Genomic DNA, 11,477 nt, shown 5'->3' with positions numbered 1-11,477 from the left:
ACCATAACCAATCGTCTTCCTGGTTTGAATGTCCTTAAACACACAAAATTCAGGCCAAAAGATTACAATACAAGACAAGGTTTTTGTTATTTGGGAAACTGACAAAAGGTTATAATTTAAAGATGGAACAACTAAAACCGAATCTAAATTTAAGGTATCGGTGAGAGTTAAAGATCCTTCCCCAGAGACTGGGGTCGAGGTTCCATTGGCAGTAGAAACAAACTTTTGTAAGGAGGTTTTAAGAGGTGAGACTTGTCTAGAATCAAATGTCATATGATCTGTTGCACCAGAATCAATTATCCATGCACTATTAAAAATAGGTGTAGAAATATTTAAAACCTTACCACCATTATCTGCAGCTATTACCAACGCCGAAGCTTTTTCAGCAATATCTTCTTTTGTTTCAACAACTGCTGCAGTGGATGTTCTTTTTTGATCTTTCTTGGACCGGCTATGATCCCACCATTCTGGATATCCCACCAGCTCGAAACAACGACTTTTGGTATGACCAGTCCGATTGCATTGGGTGCATTTGTAAGTGGACTTGTCAATACCATTGGTCGTTTTACCATTGTTGGGTCGTACTCGGTCTTGTTGATTCTGGTTAGGCTGGTTACGAGCCACCATGGCAGAAGCTTCAGATGTTCCGGACACGCCTTTCAGGGTGATAAGGCGTACACTCTCTCGTCGAATTAAAGAATAACACTCCTCCAGGTTTGGAGCTGGGTCACTTCGCAAAATCTCTCGTCGGATTTGATCAAACTCCCCATCTAATCCAGCGAGGAATATGTGAACTCTTAATCGTTCAATGGATTTTCGGTATGCTGTGACGTCATCAGGATCCTTCATGACTACCTTATCACGATAGTCCAACTCTTGGAATATTTCAGTGAGCTCCCCATAATAAACAGAGAGTGTTTTGCCTTGTTGTTTGGCAGTAAAGGCCTTTTGGTTCAAAGTGAACACTTGCAATTCATCAGTTCCATCATAGAATGCTTTTGAAATAGCATCCCAAATTTCGTAGGCAGTGGGTAAGCGTAAATAACGCCTCATAATTTCTGGAGACATCGACATCAATAGCCACCTTCTGACCTTTTGATTTTCAGCATACCATTTCTCATAGCCTTCATCCGATTCTGCAGGTGGCTTTATCTTGCCACGAATGTGGGAGATCTTGTCTCTTTCAGCAATTTGCATTTCCATCAATTGGGACCATATGTCATAGTTTGATTCGGTAAGGGTGATTCCTGCGTTAAAGACTCCCTCGGACTGAACCAAAACCGGAATGGATTTAATCCCAAACAATTCATGATTTTTTTCACTCATTTTTAAAAAAAAAAATGTGGAGGCAGGGAGTCTGGCGAAGAGCCGTGGCGGGTGATGACGACGTCTGGCGAGAAGATCGGTGGAGGCAGGGAGTCTGGGCGACGAGTCTGATCGGCGAAGGCAGTGGGTCTGGACGCGATGTCTTCAGACGGTGGCGAGCGTGAGAACAAACTCTGGAAAGCAAACTTTATAAGCAAGACAAGACAAACTCTGTCGTTTTCCTGAGATTAATCACGAAGCATATGGCTTTGACTGAGAAACACGGAAACAACAAGCAAAGAGAAGAGCCGTGGCGGGTGATGACGACGTCTGGCGAGAAGATCGGTGGAGGCAGCGAGTCTGGGCGACGAGTCTGATCGGCGAAGGCAGTGGGTCTGGACGCGATGTCTTCAGACGGTGGCGAGCGACGGCTTCCAACGGCGGGGTTTGTGGTTGAGTTTGATTTTGGGTTTGAGAAAGATATCTGATTTCTGGGTTTTTGATTTTGGTTTTGAGAAGGAATCTGATTTCTGGTTTTTTTTTTTTTTACGATGAATGAACAAGAGAATCTAGAGGCTCTGATACCAACTTGAAAAATATAGAAATTGTATTTTTCATTCATACTTTGTGATTAGTCTGTACATGGTTATATAGGTAGAAAATACAATCAACTATCCTAGAATCACGTCCTAGTCACGTCCTATAATCAAGGCTAACTATTTTGTTCACACTCATCATACAACTGTGGTGTCCCTAAATTAGGAAAGAATTACAAAAGGAGATTACAAGGATCGAGAACAAATCTCAACAATATATACACACACATAAATATATATATATATATATATATATATAGATGTCCTCCAATGCTCTTAGTAATTAGCGATAAAATTGCAAGTTTTTTTTATTTTTTTCTTCTTTTGAATAGGGCTAAATAGAAGATGTAAGAGCAATATTGTTGTAATTGGTACAATAATTATGGATACAATCATCCTTTAGAATCACTCACAACTTTTCTCTTGGTATGCACTTTCTAACTTTCAATTAGCACTTTCAAAGCTCTTTTCTCAGTTCCTCCTTCTATGACGGATAAGGTGATGAGCGACCCCAATTAAAGATGTTCTACTACTAAAAAAGGACTTTTACAACCTTAAATAATCAGAAATCTAGGACTTCTTATGTAATTCATGAATTAAGGAGGTGGTTGTTGAGGCTAACAGTACAACGATGTGGTAGGGCTTGTGAACCCAAATTAATGCATAATTGATCGACATGCCTATGATGAATGATCTTTAACCTCAAAACCCAATTTCTTCATTTTAGTTTATTTTATTTTATTTATAAAAAAAGCCCTAAAAGGGTGTTGAGTTAAACCTTTTTTTGCCTTTAAACAGGACCAGGTATATTTAAAAGTCTATATATAATTAAGGTTGGACAAGAATATATAATACTGCTCATCTCATTGAGGAAATTATCGAATCACGTGGTGAGCAAACTTATCAATCTTTCCAAAGGGCAAGGACATTATGATGCCAATTAAGCTAAATCATATTGGATTGTGGAAATGAGCATGTGATGAGGTGTGCTTTTCTTATAGTTTGCAAAAACATTAAAGTTACCCAGTTTGTATCATCTGAAATTAAATAACTACATACAACCAATGTTGACCTTTATGTGTCACATTGCCTAGCTAGCTACAAGAGGCTGATCATCCCCAAAAATATAAGAATAAAAAGAAAGACTATAGCCTCGTTCATTTCACCGATTTGAGTTTTTAGTTTTAAGTTTCTACAGTAAAAAGCTCTCAGAAAATGTCATATTTAATTTTTTCTGCTATAGTAAAAAGCTATCAGAAAATGTCACATCTCAGCTCGAATTGAAAACTCGAATCCGCAAAGTGAACGAGGCTTATATAAGTAGTGGCAGGCTTATCCCAACAGTAAATGAACACCTGTATCGAAATCTTGAGGTTGTGATTTCAGATCCCTTACTCCAAATTCAAATTGAACTTCGACTTTATTACTATATAATAATAATAAACTTCGTAGTAGTTTACACCTATGCATAATTTCAACTGCAAAAATACACTTCCGAAAACATAAGCTATTCACACTATTTTGATAGTTGGGCATGAATAAGTATCATGGATAACAAAACCAAAGCAGAAACAGAAATTACAACATACAATTGTACTTCTAAACATTAGAACTAGCTAATATGCGCGTGGAATAGAAGTGTTTCCTAGACATTATAACGATCGCTATTTCAACATAAAAAAAGTTCAAGCTGGATTGTTGTTCCTGCTGCAAAACAAGATTGAAAAAATAATGAGAATTCATAAAAGATGAATGTAAGATTTAGTGCATTTTCCGAGAGAAGATGAGCGAACTAGCTAATATGCGCGTGGAATAGAAGTGTTTCCTAGACATTATAACTATCACTTTTTCAACATAAAAAAAAGTTCAAGCTGGATTGCTGTTCCTGCAAAACAAGATTGAAAAAATAATGAGAATTCATAAAAGATGAATGTAAGATTTAGTGCATTTTCCGAGAGAAGATAAGATAATCCATTGATCCTTGTAAGTTGTACCTCATACATTTAAAAAGCAAGTTTGTGCAAATCCTTGAGGGCATCATTAATCTTCATCCTGTTTCCTGGTAATTCCTCTGAACACTTCAAACCAATCGTCAATATGGAAATTAAGCATTCGTGTACCCTGCCGCTTCTTGTTTGCATCATTTTATCTCTGTGTGATGCTTCGTCTTCTCCTTCTCTTAGGAAACTCTGATAAACTATCTCCATCGCTCTTTCTTGCAAAGTCATTTTGGCAAATTGATGGAGGCTAAGTCCTTCAAGATTTTCGTCTGTGGGCCTTTTTCCAGTGAAGACTTCCAACAAAAGGATTCCAAAGCTATACACATCTCCTTGGGTTGACACTTTGCTTCCCATGCCATATTCTGCAATATCTCACAAGTCCAATAAATATATTGGAGTTAGCATTATGATATGGATATATCATAATAATCCATCATAAATGCATACACGCAAGCATGTGAAGATACTACATATGTTACATATGTACACACACATACACACCTGGGTGTATCAAACAAAGATTCGAATTCAGAAAAGCATAGTATGAAGTAAACCGCAATCATTTACGATATTAAGAAGACAACTAGTTCGAGGAAAAAAAAAAAAGGTAAAGTTACCTGGGGCTGCATATCCAATTGTTCCTCTTATTCCCAGAGAGCTTGTGTGATTCTGGGATATTTCAACATTATCTTCTGCAATAATCCTTGACAAGCCAAAATCGCTCACGTGTGTGGTCATGTCTTGATCAAGCAGAATGTTGCTTGGCTTTAGGTCACAATGAATAATTGGCGGTTCACTGTGATTATGAAGATAATCCAATGCTGATGCCACATCAATGACCATATTCTGTCGCAAGGCCAGAGCTAACCTTTTCCTCTGATTTTCTCCGGTTTGTGGACGTGGATGCAACCAATCTTCCAAACTTCCATTTGGCATGAACTCATAGATGAGGGCTTTGAAATCATTACCTTGAAAATCAACACTTGAGCAAGCAGTAATGATTTTCACAAGATTTCGGTGTCTAATATTCCTTAGAGTTTCACATTCGGCCATAAAACTCTTGGAAGCTCCTCTCCTTTCAAGGTTGAAGACCTTCACTGCGATGGGCAGTTGATGCAGTTCAAGAATCCCTTTATATACAGAGCCAAAGCTACCAGCGCCAATCATGCTTTCTTGACAAAACCCGTTAGTTGCTTTCAGAAGTTCCCCATAAGAAATATTCAGATATGGAACATCCCTCCACAAAGATTCTGAAGATTGTTGCTTCGTATTCTTCCTAAAGCAACGAATGACCAGAAAACATGACATTAAACTGATTCCAAAAAGGCCACAGACGATGGAGATGATCAGCTTTCCACGGAAAGACAAGTGTTGCTTCCTTGGCAATTTCTTAAAGCATGGTGTTAAGTGTAACTCAGCAATACCACCACAAAGCTTATCATTACCAGCAAGTGAAATATTTGCACTGGCATTACTGAAAACACCTCCACTTGGTACTTCACCCTCAAGATGATTAAATGAAAGATCTAAATTTGATAAAAAGACAAACTTGCCAAAATCTTTGGGTATATGTCCTGAAAAGTTATTGTGTGAAAGAACCAATTCTTCAATAGCTTTCAAAGAATGCAGAGATTCAATGGTTCCTTCAAACATATTATGTCCCATATAAAGCCATATTAAGCTTTTACACTCGCCAAGGCTGCTAGGAATATTACCCGTTAACTGATTGTAAGAAACGTCCAACAGAGCAAGATTTTTCAGGTTACCAACTTTCGATGGTAAAGGTCCAGTGAGACTATTATTTGAGAGTCCCACGGACATTGATAAAGAGGGCAGCCCAATTACATTTGGAGGAATGGTACCATTCAGGGAATTACTAAAGAGGTTTAGCACTTGTAAGTTTTGGCAGTTTTCTAGACTTGATGGAATGTTTCCTTGTAGATTGTTCTCTTCTAATCGAAGCTCGTTCAACAACGTGAGATTTCCAAATGAGGAAGGGATCTCCCCAGATAATTCATTACCCCCCAAATATAACTTCACCAAGCTATTAAGTTTACCAATAGTTGTAGGAATAGTCCCAGTGAGCCGATTGCCATCTATTTCTAGTACTCTTAAGTTTACGAGATTTCCAATACCAGATGGAATGTTTCCTGAAACCCCATTATCATAAAGGTATAGCATTTCAAGTTTAGCTGAGAGGTTTCCTAAGGAATTAGGCAAATCCCCTCCAAAGTTATTTTGTTGTATTTGAAGTGCTTCCAGATTGCTACAATTGGTAAAAGAGGTGAAGAATTTGAAGTCATTTGCTTCACCATACCCAAGATTGGAACCGCCTATAACTACCCACTCAAGTTTCTTTAAGTTCCCAAAAATATCAGGAACCCGCCCAAAGAACTTATTCATGGAGATATCAAAGAAAGCAAGGTTTGAAGCATTTGAAAAAGAAACCGGAATGTTTCCACTAAATTGGTTTCCCCAAACAAGAAACCTTTCTATATTTGGGAGGGCAAGGCCAATGTTATTAGGAAAGCTACCTTGAAGTTGATTCCCACCAAGATAAAAAGAAACAAGGTGTGACAAGTTATAGATAGCTTGAGGAATTGTACCTGACACCATGTTGTGACCAAGGGCAAGAACAAGTAAGCTCTTCAATTGGCCTAGTGATGCAGGAATGTCTCCCTCCAATTTATTTTCTGACATATAAAGTTCTAGAAGGGATGAAATATTCCCAAGATGGGGTGGAATGTTTCCCTCCAATCTATTTCCGTGGAGATTTAGTTTCTCCAACTTCGGTAGAAGGCCAATCTCAAAAGGAATGTTACCAGTGAATTCATTGTGTAGCAAATCCAGTATTCTCAGCTTGGAGCAGTTTGATAAGCTACTTGGTATTCCTCCTCCGAAATAGTTGTAACTGGAAACTAGCTCTTGCAACCTAAACAAGCGACCGATCTCACTTGGTAGTTCTCCATGAAAACTATTATTTGAGAGATCAACGCTTCGAAGAAAACTGAGATTCCCAATGGAGTGAGATATAGAACCGTTCAAACTCAATGACCCTAAGTTCAAGTGGGTGACTCTTTGGTGCCTGCGGCCGCAGGAAACACCATGCCAGTTGCAAAAATGGAGAGAGTCATTCCATGAGCTTGTGATTCTAAGAGGATCCTCAGTAATCCGAACCTTGATTGCAAGCAACGCAAGCCTGTCCGTGACATTTCCATGAACAACTGACGCAGTGGCGCTCCCAACTACCATGATGATAGCTAGAGTTAGGATCTTGATGCAGAAGGTCAGAAGAGAAAGAAAAGAGGAAGTTTGGAACATTGCTCTCATTTTCACTGCAGGTTTCTTGACGTCCACAATGAGCTTGTGCACTTAACAAAATCAATATGATATAAGAATACAAAGAATAGAACTGAAGGCTGCTAAGCAAGTCTTCCCTGACATTGAGTGGGGGGGAGAGAACGCCACTAATCTCCATTATAGTAACAAAAATATTTTTATATACATGGTGTGTGAATTAAAAATGCTTCTTAGCAAGTTTTCAACAAAATGGAAGTGAGTGTTCCACTCGAGATTTACTGAATGATGAGGTGTAGTTCAAAAAGAAAGTTTCCCTCGCGTGCATTAGAAACTTCCATAGAAAGGAACCTTCACACTCCAAAAAAAAAAAAAGAGGGGGTGGGGGGTAAAACTGCCATAAAAACAGTTGTACAAAACTGGTTTACCTGGTGGAGAGAGGAGCCAGTAAGAGCTTGGGAGGGGAGGGGCGATCTTGAGGGCCAAGGCCTTCTTGAGGAGCTTCCACGTGAAAAGTATGTTACGTTGATTTCTACCAACCATGTTTACCATAGCGAGCGATTAGTAAAAGCCAAAAGACTGACTGTTCTTTCCTTTCTACCGAGCGCATCAATTAACGGGTATCGTTGTGTTGTTTCAGATATTGATCAAAAGATTAAAATAAATTAAATAGTTGATCAAAAAATTTATAACAATTAATAAAATTGCGTTCTTATTATGTTATTTCATTGAATTTTTATATTTAATACGGTAACCATCAATAAAAATATAACCATTCAAAACTCATTCATATATAAATATACACAAATATATGGTTGTATATGTATGTATGTTGAGATGAGAGGTGTCTCGTATTAACATTATGCTACGTATTAGATTCCTAGCAAAGCATAAGCCTATTAGCTTTCCTTTTTTTTTTTTTGATAGGAAGGGGGTATATTTTATTTATGCAGGAGTTGACAAAGGGCGAAGATGGACAAATATACAAAAAATCGAAAAGTTGGTATATGCTGCAGTTCACATTCTTTTTGTAACTAAGCATCAGCACAAGTAATGTTAAATTATAATAATCTTGCCTTATTTTGGACCGATTGTTAAAGCTTTACTAATTTGAAGCACTGGTTTCATCTTTGCATGTTTCTACCTCTTTTGCTTTATCAGGAAAAGAGGATACATAAATATTGAATGTGGAAGTATATTTTCTACACGTTATGTTAGTTGTTAAGAAAATATATAGATGCTCTTCCCCCACAGCACAAAAACTCACTACAAAAAGGCTCCGAATACCAAAGCATCAATGTCAGAAGAAAACACCATTTTCCAATGATATTAAAAAAACAAAAAAAAACAAAAACAAAAACTTTTAAGTTTCAGAAAGCCGTATATTTCTCATTGTTGAAGGGAGGAAAACCTAGTTGTTATCTGTATTCTGGCCTTGATCTAGGCACCAACACCGGTAATTTGATCTGGACAGTTGGTAAAGCTCGTCTGGTGTCATCTTCTCGAGTTCCTTGGTGTTCCACGAAGTGAAATTGTTGAAGTGGTTTTGGGAACCGTGAGTAGCAAATGAACCCTCGATGCTTTCTTTATGATGTTCCAAGTCACGCATTCTTTTGTAGAGTCTCATTACAGACACACAATCTTCATAGGGGTCGTGAAAACCAGTCTGAATATCATACCTGCAAAGCCAAAGCCTCAAACACTTCATCAACATAGCGTTTATGTATCCACAGAGCTGCTTTTTTTTACAAGAATTCTTCTAAAAAGGTGTCTCCACAAGAAAGCAGTTGACAAAGATTTAGTTGATGTTATTGTTAACTTCTGCAGTTCACTTTTCTATGTCGCTAATTCAATTACATATGCTCGATAAAAGAGAGTGGTAACCTGAAAATTTTTTGCAATCTTTTTTTTTTTTGCTTTTGTAGAAGCGAACAATGAAATATGAGGTAGTTATCCACTTTGCAGATACTGTGGAGATGAACTTCCCTATTATTTCGGTTTAGATGTCGCATTTATTAAAGAAAAACCATAATCAAAGCCAACATAAATGAACAACAGAACGAAATCAATTAGATCAATAAGACAGCAGAGATGAGCAACTTGCCCTAGATATGTTCTGGTAAGGTACTTGAGAGAGTGGCTAACCAGATTTGTTTTCATCAATGGATGGTACTTTGCAGTATCCCTGCACAAAAATTTCAGCAACAGTCGAGCAAAAACTGAGGAATATCTTGGGGCAATGACAAGCTTATCTACCCATGACAAATAAATGACCGAAGTGTAGGATGTGTAAAACAGTAGTTCAATATCACAATTATTCAATTGCTAAAGCTTATGCAATTTTAATAGGTAGACTCTCTTGTACCTCAGCAGGTGATTAGGGTAATTCATTCTCAGACAATCCAAATCATGCTCTATATTATGTCCCACAAGAAGCCTGGCCTTTCCACCGTCTGACAGTACTCTTATTCTACCAATTGATTCTCCATTGTACAGAATCTGCAAAATTTTTTCTTGCACTTCTTTAAGTGGCATTGCATTTCTCAGATGTTCTTCCGTTAGTCCAGTTACTTCATATCTGGTAACAACTAGGAAGACGTGTGTCAGCAGGGCAGCCCCACTAGCAAAAAACTTATGTGAGAAAATCCAAAAAAAAAACATACATCAATCTTACAAGTACCTGTAGTTAGTAACGGAAATTGGAGGCTCTACATAAGCATGAAAAAGAAGCTTCTCATTCTCATCAATGAGGCACACCCTAGCACAAAGATCCAACGATCCATCACTTCCACCACCGACCATTTCGCAATCCATAGCTATTGCTTCAGGACCTCTTTCAATTAGATTTTCACCATTTGAGTCCGACACATCAATTTGAGATACTGCATATGGCAATTTTATCGTCCCCTGCAAAGTTCATTACAAGATAAACAAAAATTATGTATGCTTCCTTTGTCTGGCATGTTGCTTCAACAGACTTCTCTAGGGCGAGAACCTATCAGAACTATTTTTTTTTTTTTTTAAAATCAATCAGCTTACCAAAGGAGCTGGTGCTGAAAAACAACACAGTTCCTTATGCTCATTGAGAGAAGTGATGCTATCAAGGAGTCTCAAGCATAGATTGCAACCCCGTTCAGAGAAAACCGTCGAACAATTTGCTTTTGCCAGTGGACCTAAGTGATAAGGGAATGAAAAACAGAAAACCCATGACGAGAAATTTAAATAGATGATCCGAAAGACAATGCAATAACATGATTAATGAAACTTTTGATGGATAACATCTCTATTCCCACCAGTGATATGTTCTCTCAATGATTCAAAAGACTTGCAGTGCTTTCCGCAGACCCCACATCTTGGTTGATGCACCGAGTGGAATGACAACAGCATGTGCTCAACAAGGTGTTCCTGTTTCTTATATTGCTTGTAGCACGCAGAGCATTTGTGCCTATAAAATGTGGGTCAATCATCCTTCAAATATTTCAAGACAAATATGATATATTACAAAGGGCGCAAATTTAGCTTCTAAACAAGAGCAATTTAGTCACTTGATAAAAAGCTTATTAAAATATAAAACTAACAGCTTAAACTTTTGAAAGAATTAGTAAACTCTCTTATTTGCATACTCCAAAATTGTTATTATGCGTTGGACTTTAATATATTCTAAACATATAAGCAAGTACTCAAGTGTTAGGCATGTCTAATTGATATTTGTCCTCATAATCAACCATTATCCAAATGTAAACACACACACACACACACACAAAAAAAAAAATCCACAGGGTTAGAATAATATAAAATCAATGTTAGTCACTGCCAACAGTCTAGGTTTTCTAGAGAACTGATAAACTAACAAAACTTAATTAACCAATATAATGCAAGAATAACCCAAAAAAAAAAAAAAAAGAACCGAGATTGAAAACTCGTAAAATTATCACTTCTTAATCGTTCTCTACTCTAATAAACCGCAAAACACAGACAAGGAAACTATTAAGTAAAAATTTCGCATCCAAAATAGCTTTTAGTCCAGTACCCAAGAAAATCGCGAGATCTCGTCAAAAGAAACATCAAATAAGCCATTGAGGGAAATTAAAAGCAGAGAGAGGAATGGGACCTGGTGGATGGCATTTTGGGAAGTTCAGGTTCGGATTCCACGGAAATCAAAGCAGAGCTCGGCGACTTGTTTGGGAAGCTCGAATCTTGGCGGGAAATAGCAGTCAGAAAACATATATGCGAGAGGATTTTCTGCAAGAGACCCGCCAACCCAAAGGACGACGAAGTG

At 37.7% G+C, this 11,477-nt stretch overlaps 2 protein-coding genes across 3 annotated transcripts; both read right to left on the bottom strand.

Annotated features, from left to right (window-relative positions):
• Nucleotides 1-3,904: 3,904 nt before the first annotated feature.
• LOC21407745 (probable LRR receptor-like serine/threonine-protein kinase At3g47570) lies at nt 3,905-7,741 on the bottom strand. Its single transcript, XM_010092060.2, has 3 exons — nt 7,627-7,741; nt 4,519-7,272; nt 3,905-4,263 (listed from the first exon to the last, which is right to left on the bottom strand). The coding sequence occupies exons 1-3, from the start codon at nt 7,739-7,741 to the stop codon at nt 3,905-3,907; spliced, it is 3,228 nt and encodes a 1,075-aa protein (XP_010090362.2).
• Nucleotides 7,742-8,255: 514 nt separating this feature from the next.
• On the bottom strand, nt 8,256-11,477 carry LOC21407744 (RNA exonuclease 4). 2 transcript variants are annotated; one of them, XM_024161625.1, is made up of 7 exons: nt 11,310-11,477; nt 10,492-10,643; nt 10,238-10,371; nt 9,879-10,105; nt 9,564-9,776; nt 9,303-9,383; nt 8,256-8,877 (listed from the first exon to the last, which is right to left on the bottom strand). In XM_024161625.1, exons 1-7 carry the CDS (start codon nt 11,321-11,323, stop codon nt 8,610-8,612), a joined length of 1,089 nt encoding a protein of 362 aa, XP_024017393.1. In that variant the 5' UTR covers nt 11,324-11,477; the 3' UTR covers nt 8,256-8,609. The 2 variants fall into 2 exon arrangements, with proteins under 2 accessions (XP_024017393.1, XP_024017394.1); XM_024161626.1 differs by having other exon boundaries at nt 8,834-8,877; nt 9,344-9,383.

The sequence above is a fragment of the Morus notabilis genome, unplaced genomic scaffold, assembly GCF_000414095.1.
Source record: "Morus notabilis unplaced genomic scaffold, ASM41409v2 Scaffold137, whole genome shotgun sequence".
Classification (NCBI taxonomy): domain Eukaryota; kingdom Viridiplantae; phylum Streptophyta; class Magnoliopsida; order Rosales; family Moraceae; genus Morus; species Morus notabilis.
This window is presented reverse-complemented; position numbering and strand designations above follow the sequence as displayed.

Excerpts from the sequence above, each read along its gene's own strand:
- LOC21407745 (XM_010092060.2), bottom strand. The coding sequence starts at position 7,741 with ATGGTTGGTAGAAATCAACGTAACATACTTTTCACGTGGAAGCTCCTC. Across the intron at positions 7,273-7,626 it reads CTGGCTCCTCTCTCCACCAG|TGCACAAGCTCATTGTGGAC; the intron begins GTAAACCAGTTT and ends GATTTTGTTAAG. Across the intron at positions 4,264-4,518 it reads AATTGGATATGCAGCCCCAG|AATATGGCATGGGAAGCAAA; the intron begins GTAACTTTACCT and ends GAGATATTGCAG.
- LOC21407744 (XM_024161625.1), bottom strand. Across the intron at positions 9,777-9,878 it reads ATTTCCGTTACTAACTACAG|ATATGAAGTAACTGGACTAA; the intron begins GTACTTGTAAGA and ends AGTTGTTACCAG. Across the intron at positions 9,384-9,563 it reads TACCCTAATCACCTGCTGAG|GGATACTGCAAAGTACCATC; the intron begins GTACAAGAGAGT and ends ATTTTTGTGCAG.